General features: G+C 36.1%; 1 protein-coding gene across 5 annotated transcripts in view; it reads left to right on the top strand.

Annotated features, from left to right (window-relative positions):
• Positions 1-19,847, top strand: part of LOC111043252 (phosphatase and actin regulator 4) — a 386,179-nt gene that overhangs the window by 346,382 nt on the left and 19,950 nt on the right. For all 5 annotated transcript variants that reach the window (XM_039436681.1, XM_039436682.1, XM_039436680.1 and 2 more), the window contains 3 exons: positions 10,251-10,559; positions 16,228-16,455; positions 18,709-18,988. In XM_039436681.1, coding sequence (XP_039292615.1) covers positions 10,251-10,559; positions 16,228-16,455; positions 18,709-18,988 — 817 coding nt within the window. The remainder of the gene's footprint in view (positions 1-10,250; positions 10,560-16,227; positions 16,456-18,708; positions 18,989-19,847) is intronic.

Genomic DNA, 19,847 nt, shown 5'->3' with positions numbered 1-19,847 from the left:
CAAAATAGGCCTATAACCATCATTGGTAAATTGAGATTCTATATGCAAATTTCAAATTAATATGTCCAGTAGTTCAGACGTGATGATGCGTCATTCATGAATTTCCATTCCCGTACTTGTATAAGCCAGTTCTTTCCATTATGTTATTCATTTATTTTGTTTATTTACATTGATACATACAATATCATTCTCAACTATGAATGATTGGGGAAGGAACAACAGGCTTAAAGCCCAAAACTGTTCGTTTCCCAAATTTAGATAGAAATTGTCCAAGAATAGGTTATGTTCATCACTATGTTATGTTATAGATGACCACACCCTTGAAGTCTCTAGGCTTTATTTGTAGGAAAAGTTTCAAGGCAAGAATCAATAGCTATTTCTGTTTCCCTATAGAAACATATATATTTTTCCTTATAAAGTTGATTTTATTATTAAACAACAGTTTCTTAGATAACTTACTGATATTAATTTATCATCAAAATTCTAATAAATCGAGCGCAAAATGGTAGATTGACATTATTATTGAACAACAGTTTCTTAGATAACTTACTGATAATCTATCATAAAAATTCTAATAAATCGACCGCAAAATTGGTAGAACTGCATCACTTGCTTGATTCATTCAAGGAAGTGGAATCAAAATACTTGGTAACGCCCATTTACAAATCGTTAGAATCTATGAAGCATTGAAATCAAGAAAATGTCAAAAACTCAAGAAGCAGCAAATCAAATACTCAAGAAAGTGAAATTCATCTTTCAAGGCCGTGCAATTTGATTACTCGAAAATCCCCATTTACAGATCATATTAGACGATAGAATAAAAAATTAAACTTTGGAATGAAAACAGTCAAGAATCGCCAGTTACAGAAATGTAATTCGATAGAAGAATTGAAGCAGTGAAATCAAAATACTCGGGAAATCCCATTTTTCAGACAGTAGTTTGTAGAATCAATGAAGTCGAAATATTCAAGAATCCCCATTTACAGACAGGAGTCGATAGAATCAATGAAGCACACTTCCTTATTGGTGCTGTTACTTCCCCTGCAGTGCTACATGACAAGCGAACTCAAATTCAAGCACGGAACACGGAAGATGTCGAGTGCGCGAATCTACATTTCCGGATCAATAAGGCGACACTTCCGAGATAATTCTCCATTTTTATTCACACTACGACGATCACGAAACAATTTCACAGTTGACAACGTTGACTTGATTCAGTTGACTCCACCCCAGTTGACGGTTGCACTCAATTTGTTGACTTCCAGATCAATCGAGGTCATAGGTTCTAACTAATTTGTTGCATTATAAGATAACAAACTAATAACAACAACAAAATAATAAGATAACGTAGCATAATTTTTCCTATTCAAGTTATTCCGATGAAGAATTTAGTTGTAACAGGTACAAGTTCTGAACCAATTTTATTTGTGGTATGTATACCAAATGTTACTCAATTCATTCCCATGAAGAACTACAACTGTAGTTTTGTCAAGTCCAACTACTGAATCAGTACTGCTGTATTTGAACGAATACTGGCTTGCTATTGGTTGAAATAGCTACTGTACGTCTTTATGACGTCGTCAGCCATTGAGAAGCGTTGCCAAAACCAACTACTAAACCAGTACTATTGTATTTGAACCAATACTGGCTTGCTATTGGTTGGAATAGTCTCCTCCCACAAAATGGCGTCTACATGACTTCGTCACCCAATAAGAAGCGTTGTGAGAATTGGAAGTGTTTTGCAACAAAATAACAGCTTGCTTATGATTGGTCAAAGGTATGCCGACCTATTAGTGGTTAGATTTTCATTTTCATAGTCCGGGGTTATTGTTAGGCAACGACGTGTCACGACTCTTTATCTTGAATAGGGTACTTTATCTTAAGAAGATACACTTCATCGTAAGACTCTGTATCTTGATAATATGTAGATCTTGTTGATTAGTTTTGATTGAGGTTAGAGTGATATCCAATCATGTAAAATGACATATTTAGCTTAGCTTCAAAATCACCTTCCAATGGTTGGGAACCCACTTGGAACTGTGGATATGTTCATCTCTAATAATCATCCCTTTCATTACCCAAACAAAAGCCTAGATTATTATTATTATTATTAAACGAAAATCCAAATTAAATGCTGTAATTCACCCCGAAGACTTCTGCTACTGCAAATATTGACAACAGGTTAATTTGGATTTTCGTTTGATAATGATAATAATTAATTCATTAGCATTTGAATAATTGCAATATCTCAGTAATTTCCAAAAGCCTAGATCTATTTCGGGCAATATCCCAAGTGGAACAATTTGACAGTAGAATTGCATTCTAGTTAAGATAGCATAATTATTCATTCTTTCATAACTCACTCAATAATTGATACTGTTATTCATGCACATGCCTGCTGCTCATGTAGGCAACACTCTCAGCCAAATATTTACATTTGTATCGACAGCATTGTTATAGTTCAAAAATCCAATTACCCACGCACAAATCGAGAGCTCATGTGGGCATCATCCTTAGCAAAAATTTCTTATTGAAATGCACAGCATATAATTATGAATCAATTATCAGCATCCACACAATAGTCAATCTGAAGCTGAACAATATATTCTGAATAGAATAGCCGTGATACAAGAATCAGAGTATCATAGTCAGAGATTAGCAGTGAGTAGTCACTAGTCAGTGTTTCCTGGCAGAGCGTCAAAATAGATACAAAGTCAGTGTTGGAGTATTGTGAGAGAGATTCAGTTCAAACTGACAGTACTTCATGTAAATAACGCCAATGCTTCCCATTTAACCAATGCTGACAGTTTGAAGTGAACCTCACTATAGTGAGTATTTATTCGCACCGCGAATAAACGGAACTGAAACACGCTAAGCCCCTCCCCCTCCCCCTTCCTCTCCGCACCGGAAATAGACCGCATAGCTCGGCACAAATTTGTCTTCATTACTGAAAAATATTTGCTATTTGGTAAAATAGTTTGGGCTCCACGTGGGTGCTAGTAGAAGAGTTCTATTTTGCTGCTCATCTTGTAACACGATTAACATCATCGATGTTAAGAATGATCAAAACTATTTTAGGTTTATTTATTCAAATATACTCATTTATTTATCTATTGTCCATTTTTGACAGTAAATATAATTGGGAAGAATCAACAGCCTTGGGCCCAAATTGTTCCAATCACCCTAGGGTGAGACCACATTAGGCTTTTATTTAGGCATTTTTAGACTAGTAGGCGGGGCAGGAAGATCTCCGATAGTCTGATTGGGTTGCCGTTCGGGAATCAACTGGTAATCAGCCAATCGGAGAGCTTCCTGTCCTACCGACTCGTTTGAAAACGCATGAAGAAACGCGTCGTGTGGCTTAGCCCTAATACCTAATTTATAGTCCACATGTTATGTAATGTTCATGATAATAATCATTGTAATGTTATATCTACGTATTGTACATACATGTTTGGATTACATTAGTGCACGAGATTTGAGTCACAAATTGATTATAGATCATACTGAGATTCAATTAACACTGTCAGCATTGGTTGAATCTATAAGGGTTGCTCATTACGATGTAATGAATTACTCACAGTTCAAAGTTAATCCCACTTTACAGTGTTGTAGATTGTTGTTCAGAAAGATCAAGTGATAATTTACTAAAAAGTAAAACTAGTGAAATAGTATATTTCGCACCTAGAGCAGAAAATTAGATTTTTCCGTCTCGAAATCGGATTTCAAGTCCGAGGCCGTAGGCCGAGGACTAGAAAAGATTGAGAGCCGGAAATACATTTTTGCCCGTGATGCGAACGCTATTTTTCGCCACACACAAAAATAAACAATATATAAATATAAAGAAATAAAAATCTCAGTACCTTTTTTTTGAAATATTTTATCACAACATGTTTCGGACATTTATGCCATTTTCTAGTGATATGAATCAAATAAAGAAATACTACTGGAAGATTCTTATTTTGATCATATGTTAGTGTATTCATATGTTTTTATGAACTAGGACTGTAAATTTATAGTAGTATTTATTTATTCAATTCATATCACTTGAAAATGGCATAAATGTCCAAAACAATAAATGTTGTGATAAAATATTTCAAAAAAAGGTACTGAGATTTTTATTTCTTTATTCATATTACAAGTAGCCCTATACAGAAAAGAGATAAACAATATATATATATATATATATATATATATATATATATATTATATATATATATATATGAGAATAGTTGTTTACTAAGCACTTCCGAAAGCAGAAGTGGAAGGTGATAGCTCTAGCAAATCTGAGGTAATCTGAATATCAGGAAATTGTCCAAGTACTCGTATTTCTATTTTTTATTCTGATTTGTCTAAATATCCTAAAAGATGATGTTCAATTATGTGGGAGGTTGAGTTTATACTTTTTTATTTTTTCAAATGACAATAAGATGATATTATTATACATGTTTTAATTATTGAATAATGAACACAAATAATGAAAAGTATTTGATCAGCTGTTTTAGCACGCTTGAAATTTGGACAATATTAATGTCAACAATGCTTGCCGTCGTCGACTGCAGAAATTTACGCACAAACGAAAATGCACCTAATTGTTGGTGATCTCTCACATCATCTGCCTCATCCCAAACACTGGTCCAATTATTCCTTGAGCATAATTCTCAACAAAATGTCTTTCATTCCATCAAATCAATTAAAATACATATTTTGAAAGTTCTTAAAATAAATTTGATAAAACAAAAACAATATGAAAAGAAATAATGTATTAGTGTATTTGCTAGCATTTTCATGTTTTGTTAAGAAATGTTTCTGTTCCATGATCTCATGCTACTGTACTTGGACTCATCTTTCAAAAGTTTGAGTAAGTTGAGTGAAACTATTTTCGTACTCGGCCATCATTGTAGATCAGAGAGTAGCCTTGACAATCAGCGCTAACATTGGACTATTTGAACGTTCATTACCGGGGTATTAAACTACGCTAATGATGCGCTAACGCATTCTAGATCCCGGAAAGCAATGAAACTCATCCGTTCTCTCACTCTCTCTCCTACATTATATCTTTTTCCCTCTCATCTTCAGTATTGTACTCTGTCTCTTTTTCTCACATTGAATAGGAATGTCTCATCACTATTTGAGGAGTGATGAAAGTAATTGAACGTTGTACAAGACGGAAGAAGGAAATATAGAGTAGGAGAAGAAGAATAAGGAAGATGAAATGGGAGAAGAAAAATAAGGGAAGAAAAGAGGAAGAAGAATAAGAAAAGAATAAGATAATGATGATGATGATGAAGATGAAGATGGAGGAACAGAAGGCCGTTTCTTATAAAGGAAGATAACTTGATTGCCGAAAAATAGTTTTCTTGCTCAAAAATGAAGAATCCGTAAAGAAGAAGAAGAAGAAGAAGAAGAAGAAGGGAAAAAAGGTGAAGAAAAGTATGGAGGAGATAAATACAAAATGGTTCTAGAAAAAAATGAGTGATAAAAGATATAGGAGATAGATGGACATGAAGGAGAATATCAAGAAAAGGAAAATAGTATATTTCGCACCTAGAGCAGAAAATGAGATTTTTCCGGCTCGAAATCGGTTTTCAAGTCCGAGGCCGTAGGCCGAGGACTAGAAAAGATTGAGAGCCGGAAAAACATTTTTGCCCGTGGTGAGATTATATTTTTCGCCACACTACAGGTATTGCTGACAAAATAAATAAAGAATACTCGTTAAGTTATCGTACCTATCTCTTGATTTTAGTGGTAGAAGATTTGCAGTCAGGATTTCAGATTCTTTTAAAATTTCACTTGGAATATCACAGGCATCGTCATCTTCAAGCATTTGCAAAAATTTGGAATGCGCTAATCACCAATAAATAATTGAATAAAAATGGTTGCGAAGTGAATGCTGAATTAGTTTGATTAGAAATTCGAACTGAAATAATTGCAACTTCAGATGAAGAAAGTTGACACTCGCCTGATCTAGCGGATGACTTATTAACTACGGACTTCCATGTTAGCGGCTAGAAAGAGTACGTTTTCCGACCTAGGCCGGAAAGAAACCCTTTTCTGACGTCAAACGATAGTCGTCTGCAAACAAGGTCTTTCAGATATATGTAGGGACTGGAAAACAGCTGCTTTCTGTGCAGTGTGGCGAAAAAGAATAAACAGAAGCATCTTTTTGAGGGGGAAAGGAAGAGAAGAAAGAATAACAAACAAAGTAACAGAATGATGAAGAGGATGAATTAGATAAAGAAGCATCAGTATGAGTAGATTGTAGAAGCTGAAGAAAAACAGAAGAAGCAGCAGCAGAAGTAGAAGAAGAAGAAGAAGTAGAAGAAAGAGGTGAGGTAGAATCAGAAGATTGATAGTGGGAGGTGTGAGATGAGAAGCGTGACCTCCGAACTACTAGCCAAAAGAAGCACCTCTCGGAATGTCCCCTGTTAAACTGCCAGACTCTCAGACTTCATCACATCATTTCTTATCTCTCTCTCAATATCCCTTTCTCTCTCACTTTCGAAGACATTTCTTATCACCTTTCTCAACTACTATCCCAATATATTTTACTCTCTATGCTCTCATCTTTACTCTCTCTTTCTTTTTTCTTGATGTTTTGGTAGCTCGTGCATGGTGCTTACTATTTTTTGATGACTCATTTTGGGAGACAATAGTAGTAGAAATGGATGCCAAGATTTCACGTGTTCAAAATACAGTGAAGGTGTTGCGAGTATAGGTTTCAAGGTCCTTCAATATAATTGCTATCACAGATGGAAATTAATATGATATTGCAATTTTGTGCTAATGCCAATAGGAACATTATAATAAGCTGCTAATTATTAAACAGAAATACAGATTAGTTGTTATCAATTTCTGAGTGGTTTCTTATAGAAATTTCGTTCTAGCATTTCTCGCCGTTGCTTGTCTTCTACAGTAATCTTCAAAGTGGTTGATAGTAATAAATTAATTCGGATTTGGATAATAATTATTGGATAAGATACTGATGTAGGCAAGCCCTACATGGATACTAATCATGTGAACACGGTTGCCTAGGTGACTGTTTTAGCAACGAACGTTTACAAGTGAACTAGTTGGAGTTTTATGAGAGATGTTCAAAGATGATGTTGTATTTTATTTTTATCTTGTTCAATATTGTAAACTCTTAATGAATAAAGTGTTAATTACAAAATCACATTTACAACAATACCTTATGATATGGGTAACATCAGTAACAAATGATAGAAATTATTATTATTATAATCAGTCAAATGATCATAATAATTATAATTTATATTATTTGTTACGGTTGCTATCAATTCGATTTATAAGTATATTTCGTTTTTCAAGCTGTGGAAATAAAATATCAGCATCAATAAACATGAGTAGTCCTATGAATGATCATCCTTATGTGGTATCGGATGGGCACGTTAAACTAACGGTCCCGGCTGAAGTATGACAGTCGTAAAGCCCATTGACGGCTCAAATGATATATTCAGGCGAGGTGGAACTTTCGTCAGGAAATCCCCACCAATAAAAGCCATGGGAATATTATTATTAATGATAATCCTAATTCTGATCATCAATTCAGATATTACTACACTTACTATTATTTAAAGATATCTTGTACATTAAACTGTAGGTACTACAACAGGAAATCAATTTGTTTTTGCATCACATATGATTTGAACTTTTGATTTTGTAATAAATATCGGGGCACCGAGCTTTGCTTGTTATTTTTATTTATTGATGATAACAACACAATTCTCTAAAATGATTGGGGAAGGACAAACAGGCACAGCCCAAAACTGTTTCTTCCCCGAATTTTGATTTATACACTATAAATGGTCCAAAAAGTAGGTTATGTTTCATACACTTGAATTCAGGTTCAATTTTGAGTCAAAATATTTAAAAAATGAAAAGTTCTAATTTAGATTGTTTACAAACCAAGTTGAATAACAAAATAACACTCACTAATCACTTAAAACTGTAAAATAATGATTAACTTTGAATATTATGATATACTCTAATTTAGAGTGATAAACCATGTCATGTCAACAAATCGGTTATTTTGATAAAATTTCTAGATAATATTTCTCGCGAGGTACGGTAAGCTGATCTCCCACACAGGCACACGCATCTTCTGTTATCGACAGACGACGAAATTATACAGACATCTGTTCTTCCAAGATAAATTATCCTAATGTCCTTCAGCGAGTTTTCCCAGGGATGAGAACTAGTGCAATCGAATCTTTATATCATAAAGCTACTACGTTCCAAATTTCGTGAAAATCGTTAGAGCCGTTTTCGAGATCCGTTAAACATAAATAACCAGATATAAAAATAACCAGATATAAAAATAACCAGGTATAAAAATAACAAGATAAATATAAATACAGAAATTGCTCGCTTAATATAATAGGATATCTGTGAAGGCTATACCATGAATTTCAATGAGCGTACCACAAAGCATGCTCCTGTAAAATATCAATTTTTATTAAAATAAAGTAGATTCTTTGACAAAATTTCAAGTCTTTTCAACTATGAATTTCTATGAACTACCTACCTTGAAAACAAGACCATTTAGACTACACTAATGTCTCTAAGATCTTTCTTTTTATGTGAATAATTAATCAAATGAAAATTAGAATGATTCCTACAAATATATTCATAATATTCTATATATTCAAGTATATTTTATATATCAAGTAGGCTATATTTTATTATATTCATTCAAAGTATATTATAAATAAAAATAGTGACTAAACAATTCTAAAAAGGGTACTGAGATTTATATTTTTATTTATATTCAAGAGTAGCCCTAAAGAAAAAAGACAATAAAGTATATTATATTACTTTCCTATTTGTTCAAGGTCATGATCAAGTCAATGGCCATAATAACTTTGAATCTTTTGTCCGATGTCCCATAAATTCCATTTTCCGTAGTAAATGTGTGGAGGTGTCCCACACCACAGCAGCCATAACAGTGTGTTGCGTAATTGAGATGTTTTTTATTCGATCTGGCAATATTCCCGACTTGGAGGATTACAACACAGACGCAGCACAGCAGCAGACTGCAGACATAACTCTCAGCCCTAACGCAACGCTTATTTGCTTGGCCTATTCAAATTATTTTTAGATTTTCGGAGATTGGATCCAGAACTATGTCTAGAGATAGAGAGGATTGTCAAAGATTAGATGTAGAGAACTGCTAGATGATGTGTGGCTAGATTAGATGAGATTACTGTTAGATTAGATTGGATTTTTTCATTCTTGTAAATTTTGAATTACAATAGGCTACAAGGTGGCAGAGACAAGAAATATAGGTTTCCTTACGCTTATCCTTCATCTAAGATGGTGGCTTATTTCTGTGGTTCAACCTCGTACGGTTTGCTATCTGCTGGGGATCGAGATTCTACTCGTGGCTATAGAAAATTAAATAAATTGTATTTTTACCGTTATAAAGTATGTTTTAACCTGTTTCTTCTTCTTTTTCTAAATTTTTGTATTTAAAACTGTAGATATGCCCATCTCATTTCTAACATGTTTATTTATTTATTAGGTTAGCACAAACAATACAATGATCGGAAAAGAAAAAAGGCTATTGCCCAAAACTTTCTCAATTTCTTAATTTATTTCCAGATTGTCCAAATATTATACATAGGTTATGTCCATTTCAATTTCTACACCAAATCACAATCCGAGAATAAAGATTAGAATAAAATAAAAAAATTTAAATTTGCATGGATTGATAGAAAAACTTTCGTAAAGACATGAAACAAACTTTAAATTCACAAAATAAAACCACTTAAATTTTGAACTCAAAAATATCACTAAATCATTACAAAACATCAGTTTTTACGTCATCTGTCCAACTTTTTGCAACCTTTCATCTTCGAAGCATCTTTGCTGTTTGAACTCTGCTTAATGTTTTCACCCAAGTTTCTGTACCATATATTTAATATAAAATGGTATATATAAATATATATTATATGGTGTATATAATAATATGGTATATAAATATGGTATATTGAATATATTCTCAATTTTGGTATCGCCATCAATTTATAAAATTTCAATTGTTCCCTTCCTTGTCCTGTTTTACAATCAGCGTTCAATTATACCACATATGTGTATAAATTCAATCAGTTCTAGATGTTTTCTATCAATTTTACAATATATCAGATAACAGTGTTCAATCTCTTCCAGTTATGTACACTGTCTTGTGAACATTTAATTAAAATAGCTTCTCTTTTTTTCCTTTTTTGCAGAGTTGAGAAAAGAGAAGCCTGAAGCTTCCTCTTCGTCGACCTCCTCCCCCTCCTCACACCAACACAACCACCAGTCGAACGGGGGCTGCGTGCCGGCCTCGGGGGGCGATGGGGGCAGGCCCCCCACACCCTCGGGGGGCGGAGGGGATGGCCAGGGGGCACGCCCCGAGCGGCCCTCGTCGCTGGGTCCAGGCAAGCTGACGCGACGGCTGCTCTGCTATCACGGGGAGCACTTTGGGGGGTCGGCTGCCTCGTCACCCACCCGGGGGGGCCAGATGCCTACCATCACGCCGCCTAGTGACAATCAGTGTAAGTTGCAACTGAAAAATAAATCATCCAGTTCCCTTCATATCTATTATTATAATAATATTATTCATTACATGTTCCGACTGGATCTTAAGATAGATTAGAGATTTTTAGACGTCATTCACAGTAAAATTGTGTTTTTCCCTTTGTATTGTTTTGTTTTATTTCCTGTCATAAATGTAGACTATATTTCTAAGTCGACACGTGTTAGGGACATTGGATCTTTATGTAAGTTATAAAATTGATTGATTGATTGATTGATTGATTGACTGCCTTTATTAAAAAACCTAGGAGGGCGAAGTTAGGGCGCAGCCGGCCCTCTCTTACACTTAACCCTCCAATACAATTCTAAGTAAAACTAAAACACTGTACAACAAAGATTATAAGATAAAAAAAAAACTAATTTTACAAAATAATAAAAAACTTCCAAATAGCGAATGAAAGAAAGAAAACAAAATTAAAATTTCTTTCTAATTTGAATCAGTGAAAAGAATACAATAAGAAGAAAGAAAGTGGAAAGTGAAAACGGAAGAAACGTCAGTTCAAAATCCATAGATCATTTCGATAGAAGTAGAAAAGAGGAAAGAGAGGAATAAATTAAAGAAGGAAGAAAGGACACACATACACACACACACCACACACACACACACACACACCACACACACACACACACGTTAAGGTTCAGTGAACATTCCAGCCGAGTCCACCAGCTCTGATCCACCGCAAGACAGCCGCGCCGAACCGACGATGTCCCTCAACAAGCCTTAGCTCAGCAGGCAGAGAATTCCACAAACTACAGGCTGTCACAAGGAACGACTTGTTGTACATAACAGTCCTATGTGTTGGGACAGCCAGCAGATGGGATCCATGCCGCGTTCCTCCACGACCAAAATCACCCAAGTAACGGTACTCTACTGCCAGATACTTAGGGGTTCTAGTTTTCAATATCTTAAAGAGGAAGCACAAAGCATGATGTGATCTACTCTCACGCAGCTTCATGAGTTCAAGTCTGTTAAAATATTCAGTTACATGGTCGTCACGTCTCAGGTTAAAGATAAAGCGAACACAGTAATTATGTGCACGCTGCATCCTCTGCAGAAGTTGAACGGTCATGTCAAGAGTCACAATGTCACAGTAGTTGAAGATCGGGAAGATCAGAGTCTTGACCAACATAACCTTCGTTGAAAAGGGAATGAAGTCAGAGATCCTCTTCAATGTCATGATCCCCCCAATTACCCTGTTACAAGTCTCAGTCACGTGGCTGGTCCAGTCAGAGTCCTTGTCATTGTAAGTCCTAGATTTTTCACGTCAGAACTGTATTGCAATTGTATGTTATTCAATTTTATAAATGGTCCGTTAGTTATGTCAAGTGTGTTTAAAAGTCTTGAATAACCTATCACTATTGATTTTGATTTAGTCTCGTTAATTTTTAGTCCATTATTCTCAGTCCATCGTACCAAACGAGTCAAGTCAGCATTAACTTCATCAACTGCGATGTCGAAGTCATTTTTCTTGCAGTGCCGGTATATTTGCAAGTCGTCGGCATACAGGTGATGTCTGGTCGTAAGTAGAGTGCTTGTCACGTCACTTATGTAGATGCTGAACAGCAGAGGACCCAATACCGAACCCTGAGGAACTCCTCTGTTCACTTCACGCCACCGTGAAGAGGCATCCCCGACTCTCACACACTGACACCGACCTTGAGATAGGACCTCACCCATGCCACAGTGGAGTTGGAAAAACCTAAGTTTCTGAGTTTATAAAGTAAAGTAGGATGGAAAATGCTATCGAATGCCTTACTAAAATCTATTAGGACTAGAACTGTTAACTCTCTACCATCCATAGCCCTACGAATGTCGTCAGTGACTCTCAGGAGTGCAGAGGTGGTGCTATGACCACTACGGAACCCCGATTGAAAGTCACCAATCAATCCAGAACCATGGATAAATGAGCTTAATTGGGAGTGAACGATAATTTCCAGAACCTTGGACAAAACGGACAATAAGCTTATAGGCCTGTAATCAGATGGAGAGAGAGGGTTAGGGATTTTGTTCAAGCTTGGATAGCTTCCAGTCATTAGGAAAAACGGACGTTAAAAGTGAGGTATTGATCAAATGGGTGAGAAATGGGAGAATAAAAGGAAGGATAATTTTGATGAACTTGATTGGGATACCGTCTGCACCAACAGCGTTACTCTTCACTCGATGAACAGCCAAGAAGACCTCTTGCTCCGTGACATTGGAGAAGTAGAAGTCCTCATTGGGATGAAAATCAGGCAGAGAGTCAAAGTGAGCACGAGCTTGGTCCAAACTTACAGGGATGTCAGTGAAGAAGTCATTGAGATCATCCAGCGAGTGAGCAACAGTCGGTACCTGCCTCTCCTTGCCAGCCCCAATCTCCCTCAGAGCACGCCAAAGAGATGAAGTTGATGATCGCTTTGAGGAGATCAAGTTACGATAGAATGTAGATTTCGCATTTCTAATTGTTTGCTTGCAAGAGTTTCTCAAATGCTTATAATGGTTGAAATCATTGGGGCTTTTTGACGCTCTTGCAATTTTGCACCAATAATCTCGATCCCTCATTAGCTGGCGTATCTCATCTGTGAGCCATGGAGCAGGATCTCTGGTTACTCTGCGATTTTTTAAAGGAACGTGTTTTTCAAAAAGAGAAACTATATTGTGGTTAAGAATGTCCAACATAACATTAACATTGTTAGTGTGGAATATCTGTAACCAGTCAAGGTTAATTGCATCATTGAACAAATTGTGATAGTTGATATTTTTATAATCTCTGTAAGTGATTATTTTTGGTTTAGGTTTAGGCCTCTTAATATTATAAACTAGGAATATCATATCATGTGCAGAAAGGCCTGGAAAGGGGATCTGCCCATGGCACACAGCTGCTCTCACATCGGCAACTGCAATAAGATCAAGCAATGTGTCCGAAGTGGATGTATGGTGCGTAGCTTGGAGAGGCAGCAAGGTCATACCATTCGCAAAAAACATAGTGGTCAGTTGTATTTTGTCATGAGTATCAGGTCCAAATAAGTCAGTATTGAAGTCACCCATGATAGCCACATGTTCATAGGGCACCATCAGCTCAAGTAGTGCTTCCTCAAATTCTGACATATACCCAATATGAGGCGGCCTGTAGCAAACTGCTATTAACATTTTAACTCCGTTACACTTAACCTCAATAAACATGTATTCAGGTCTAGCTGCACGGGAGGTATCAGAGGAAAACTTATGAACAGGCAGCAGAGAACGCTTGACAAATGCAGCAACCCCTCCCCCATTCTTGTGTAACCGGTCATTCCGAATGAGCACATAATCCTGGAGTGCAACAAGTCGATTAGGGATTGTCGGTTTCAACCAGGTCTCGGATATAAGAATGACGTCACAATCTTTGCCCTCGAAAGTGTGCCTAAATTCATCTATATGACAGAGAACGGAGACAACATATAAGTGAGACGTAGTCACGATAACGGGATGAGAAAGACAACCAGATCACAATCACAAGAACACGTGAGATTCTACTCTTCATTCACACACAGAAATACAGATAATGCAAAAGTAGCGTCAAGACAATAATTATATACTATGGATTTGACTGAATGGAAGGTTTTGCTGATAAGAAACGCTATACCGACTCAGACTTCATCCAACCAGCTGACTGACAATGAAGAGAAATTAAAAGAGTTAAAAGAACTATGAAATAAAAATAATTAATGACTAATTGAATGAAATTAAGTGGATGAATGTCTCTCATCAGTTAAATTGAATTATAGAAGTGATCTGAATTAACCGTAATAATCAGCTGAAATAAGCAATAATTTACTGAATATTATTAACTGCAATAATAATATTGAACTGTCAATTGGGTGAAATGATTAAATGTACTGTATAATGAATGGAAAAAAATATATGTAGCCTATATAAAAAATTGTTCTTTTAGGTAATTCTCAATACAGAGTTTTAGTCCAAGCTGAAATGCAAACAGAATAGATACAATATTGTTGCTCACGACTCACTGGAATGGATTCTGTCACCCTCGCGCCACATCACTCTGCCGTCGACCGTCCACGCATTCCGGATACCCACTCTGGCGGCAACCTCGCAGAAGTGAGCATGTCTTCGTCTAGTAAGGTCCTCTCTTATGGTGACATCAGAACCCTTGAGCTGCCTCCTCGCCGATAACACCGAGCGCCGGGTCTGGTAGCTCACGAATTTGACGATAACAGCTCGTGGTCTCGTCTGAGTCACTCCAGTTCCCGGAAGACGTCCCACTCTATGGCAGCGGTCGATCTGCGCTGCATCCACCGCAATTTTTAATCTTTCACCACATAGTTTTGTTACAATTTCGGTGATATTTTCTCCTTTAGTCTCCGGCAGGCCAAATATTCGAACATTATTACGCCGTTGATACTGTTCTTGAGCGTCTAACTTGCGCTCATACGATTCGGATCGAGATGCTGCCTTTTTATTGATGTCCTGTATTTCCGCCTCTAATGAGTCGATTCTTTTCTCCATCGCTGACAAACGCGGTTCGTACTCGCTCTGGATACGTGCTTTAATCAGTTCATCGAGAGTATCATTTAGTTTTATCACAACACGGTCAACGAGACTGTCAAGGAACTTGTTATCTGACAAGAGTTCGGCTACAAATTGTTTAAGCATACCTTTATCAGCCGGCCACCCCTCCCCCTTGGTTGATGACGAGGATGATGCGGACGACGGGCGATCGCTTGATGCCGAACCCTTATCGCTGCCGGTTGCGACCTTGGTTAGCTTGCTCCTTAGCACTGCTGGCGAAGAATTAGGCATGATCAAAATAAATTGTTGAAATAACAGCAACCACTCAAGATGAGAATTTGAAATTTGTAGAGATTGAAGATGAGCACACACTGCACAGGTCAGCCAAAAATCAGAACTCAACTATAACAAAAACTTGCAAAACTCGAGAAACTAACAGGAGCCGAAATGAATAGCGTCAGGCCGTTAACATTCTATCTCTTATCTCCAAAATGAGTGAGTACAATACGATTAGTAGACACATTGAGTGGTTTTGAATAGTTCCTTTTCTGATAAGTCAGATCCGCAAACCATCAGCTTTTTCGCATAAACGAAAACCTACCTTTGAATTCAATAAGTCGATGTGTTGATATTTAGATATTATTCGTAAAATCACTTCACTCATATGAGTAGCCCATAATTTTAACAAATTAACAAAAAATATATAAAAATCTTGTAGTACCCTTCATTTTTTAGGGGTACCCTTTATTTTTTTTAAATAAAGGGTACTACAAGATTTTTATATTGTTTTTATTAATATTATTCGTCCATGCTAGTAGTAATAATTGGTATCAATTAAACTAATAATTAATTTTAGGAGTAATGTAGTTTTTGATGATACTGTTCTAGTCTCTCCAACGATTGTATTAATTTGTGAATCAATAATGAATGAATAAATTAATAATAATCATTATTCCTTCTACAAAAATACGATTCTCTTATCAATAATTCATTTTCTCTTACCACACACTGATCAATAGTCTTGGAGGGGAAATATATTTTCTTGATTTTTTCTTTTGTAACAATTGATTATATTCATTTCTTGTGGAAATGAAATTGAAATTTTCAACTTAAATTTAATTATTGTGTTTGTTGTTCAGACGGCAGCGAAGGTTCTCCGCGACTGGGCGGGGGCGGTACCCCTCTGCCCCCGAACTGTGAGCCGCCACTGACTCTGTCTTCACTGCCAGAGCCGCCGATTCCCGTCTCCGAGATCGGCCCCATTCCACCGCCCCCCATGTTCAGCAGTAGTGAGCCGCCCCCGACCTCAACCAACATCACCTACAAGACCATGCCATTCGTCAACTTCTCTGAGTTTGTTAGCGATGGTGAGTTACAAAAATAATTGATAATTCACCAAATATTACACCAATATTTTTTTTAAATTTAACTAAGGCCCCATTTATACGGACGGAATAGACGCGACGGAATCCCGGTCGCATTTTCGTCGCGCTTTTTTCTTCTCGTTACAGAACGCATAACCTCTTTAAAGTGTGACTCATTTAGTTCCATTTAATCAATTTCAACATAGGAATCATCAAATTAAATTCCTATAAGTCCTTATTGACTCATAAGTCACAGAATCCTTTTAACAAACAAATTTCCGTCGTGTCTATTCTGCCAGTATGGAGGAACAATTAATCTATTAATAACAATATCTATTAGTAACAATTAATCTATTGTGAGATTAACAAACTGTCATAATTTAAAAGATGACAGTTTCCATTTAACTGCTGACAGTTTTAAGTTAATCTGAAAATTGAGACTACTTACTGTAAACTTGAAATCATTTTATTTATCATTTACAATCAACTTAAGGACAAAGAAACAGACTGCAGTTCAAAACTTCTTTTCATTCCAATTTCATAAAATAAATTAATTTGTAAATTTTTATACAAGTTATTTATAAAACTAAGACTTATTTTTTGTCCTTTATAAGTTTTCAATTAAAATTACTGTTTATAGAGTAACTCCTTATTATTCTGTATCATATACAACCCACGACCTACTAACATGATTGTATACTTCATAGACTAGAAAGAACTACTGAATTTAATCCATCACAATTAGATATGGCTTATGATAATAAGCCAAAATAGATATGGCGTATGGCCAGGTGCCCAGTAGTTGAGGCATGACAATGTTTGCCGAGTAACATATTATTAACTATTTGAAGAGATAGATATTATCTTATATTCAACCTATGTCTCTTATTTACTTAATGTACACATGCACAAAATCAAAAGAATGATTGGGAAAGAAACAACAGAATTAATCCAATACTATTTCTCCCCCAATTTAGATAGGTGATGAGCAGATCTGAATAAGGTTATGGTACCACTTCTTATAATATTTCACAATATTACTAATTATTATTATTAACATTTACTCTTCTGTGTCACAACATGACAATCAATATTTTTCATGACAGTTTATTTACCAAGGCCTGTTTGCACAAAAGTCTGATAAATTTCAACGGAAATTGAATAACAGTTGAATGTGTACTTTTCCGTATAGGGCTTCTACAATATTGATTGAATGAAATACAGATTATCAAGTACCTGTTATAAATGTTTATTCATTGAAATAAAACATTTCAAAATGGTAGTTGATACTTTACATCTCATTCTAACAGTTAAATACCACGAGAACTTATAATATAAGTGAATACATCTTTAACTAGCACATGATTCTACATTAATTATTAGCATATGAAATGAAATTTATCAAGTACCATTTTGAAATGTTTTAGCCATTGAAATGAAACATTTCAGAAAGGTACTTGATAATTTTTATTTCATTTTAACACTTAAATACCACGATAACTAATAAGATAAGATGGAAGATGGCTCTAATTACCATTCAATCAGAGTTAAAAATTAGTAGACTTTTGTGCAACCGGGCCCAAGCACTACCTCCGTAAACAAAGCCATAGTGCATTCTGGTGACGTCAGCACAGGTAGGGCTACTCACCACCTCAAACTCACATTTGTTGATTGCAGCTGATCTATATCAGCTATAGTGAGGTCCACGTTATAATGGCAGTGTTTGATTAGCAATGGTATTGCTATCCTTGTCTATCATTCAACAAAGCAGATAGCGCTATCTCTCTCTCGTTTTGCTCTGTTGCCAGATCGTCTTTTAACAATGTAGAATTAATAAATAATTCACAAAATATTCCATCTTAATTATGAAAATTCATTATGAAATAATTAAGAAATATTATTTCTTGCTTAATAAAATATAATTGATTATTTTAAACGAGAATGAACAGTTTATCTTGCATGAATAAACCTGTATCAGTTACCGTCTATAGAAGGCATTGACAAGACAGTGGATCGGCAACGTTGTTCTCCTATCTTTCTCCACTGCCATTATAACGTGGACCTCAATATGGTGTTTTCATTGGTGTAGGAGGTGATGAGTAGTCCTACCTGTGCTGACGTCACCAAAATGCACCATGGCTTTGTTTAGGGAGGTAGTGGTCCAAGCCTTGTACAATACATTGTTACTGATCGTTCCATGTTCTGTGTGCCCTATATTCCCTTGTTTATTATAATGGTTGAATTTTGCTTGATCAGCTGGTTTCGGCGGCGACCAGAATGACTACGACGATGATGACTGCGGTCAAGAGGAGGAGGAGGATGAGGATGAGGAGGAGGAGTACGATGAGGGGGATGATGAGGGCGACGGGGGAGGGGGAGGGAGGCGTCCTGACCCGAGCATCGACACGTCGCGTGTGGAGGAGATCCCCGCCAAGGAGCCCAAGTTCCACGCCATGCCGCTCAAGTCGGCTCTCAAGAAGCCTCCCACCCCTACCCAGGATGCCCCTCCACAGCAGCAGATGCCATCTAATCTCAAGTCAGTATACGGAGAAACACTAAATATTGTGTCAATTGTTGTGTATAAAGATTGAGGTTCTCGTGTTCTATTTCTTTAAAAACGAGAAGTCGGGTATTATGCTTTACAATACTACTGATCACTTTAATTATTCATCGACAGTAATCATCGCCATAGAAATCATATGTTCCAGTGCACTCGTTGACCTGATTTGACCATGTCTTGACCTAGCTTGATAAAAACGGGCACGAGGGATGTTTCAGATTATTGTATTTTTTACAGGTTAACGAGTGCACTGGAACATATGATTTCTATGGCGATGATTACTGTCGATGAATAATTCCAGTGATCAGTAGTTTGTAAAGCATACCCGGCTCACCATGTTAAAAATTTGAATGTATTGATCAAGCTTGGTGAAACCGGGAATAAACTGTAAAATCAGTTGAAGCTACAGCAACCTGATCTCAAGTCAATTGAGAATGATTTTGTATAAATTTTTATATTCAAAGATTTAGTTTCTCCTATCCTATTTTCTTAGGAAAAAGGTTTTAAAACTTTCTAGCTTCTTCGATCTGCTTCTAGCTTCTACGACGGTATAAAATAAAGGCAGTCATTCTATTCTATTCTATTCTATTCTATTCTTCTATCTGAGTTGAATCAATATGAGCTTCAGTAACCTAATATCAATTCCTACTGATATCAATTCAGTATCATATTCATGTCAGATTTTGTTTCAATTCCATATCTAAAGAACCAGTCCGTCATGTTCTACTATCTTATCGTTTTACAATATGGAATTTCGTTTCGAAAATGCTTGAAAATTCCTAAGGAATTTAATCTTCAACCTTTGTTGAGTTAGTTGATTGGATGCATGAAGTGC

Source organism: Nilaparvata lugens, chromosome 10, assembly GCF_014356525.2.
Source record: "Nilaparvata lugens isolate BPH chromosome 10, ASM1435652v1, whole genome shotgun sequence".
Taxonomy (NCBI): Eukaryota; Metazoa; Arthropoda; class Insecta; order Hemiptera; family Delphacidae; genus Nilaparvata; species Nilaparvata lugens.
This window is presented reverse-complemented; position numbering and strand designations above follow the sequence as displayed.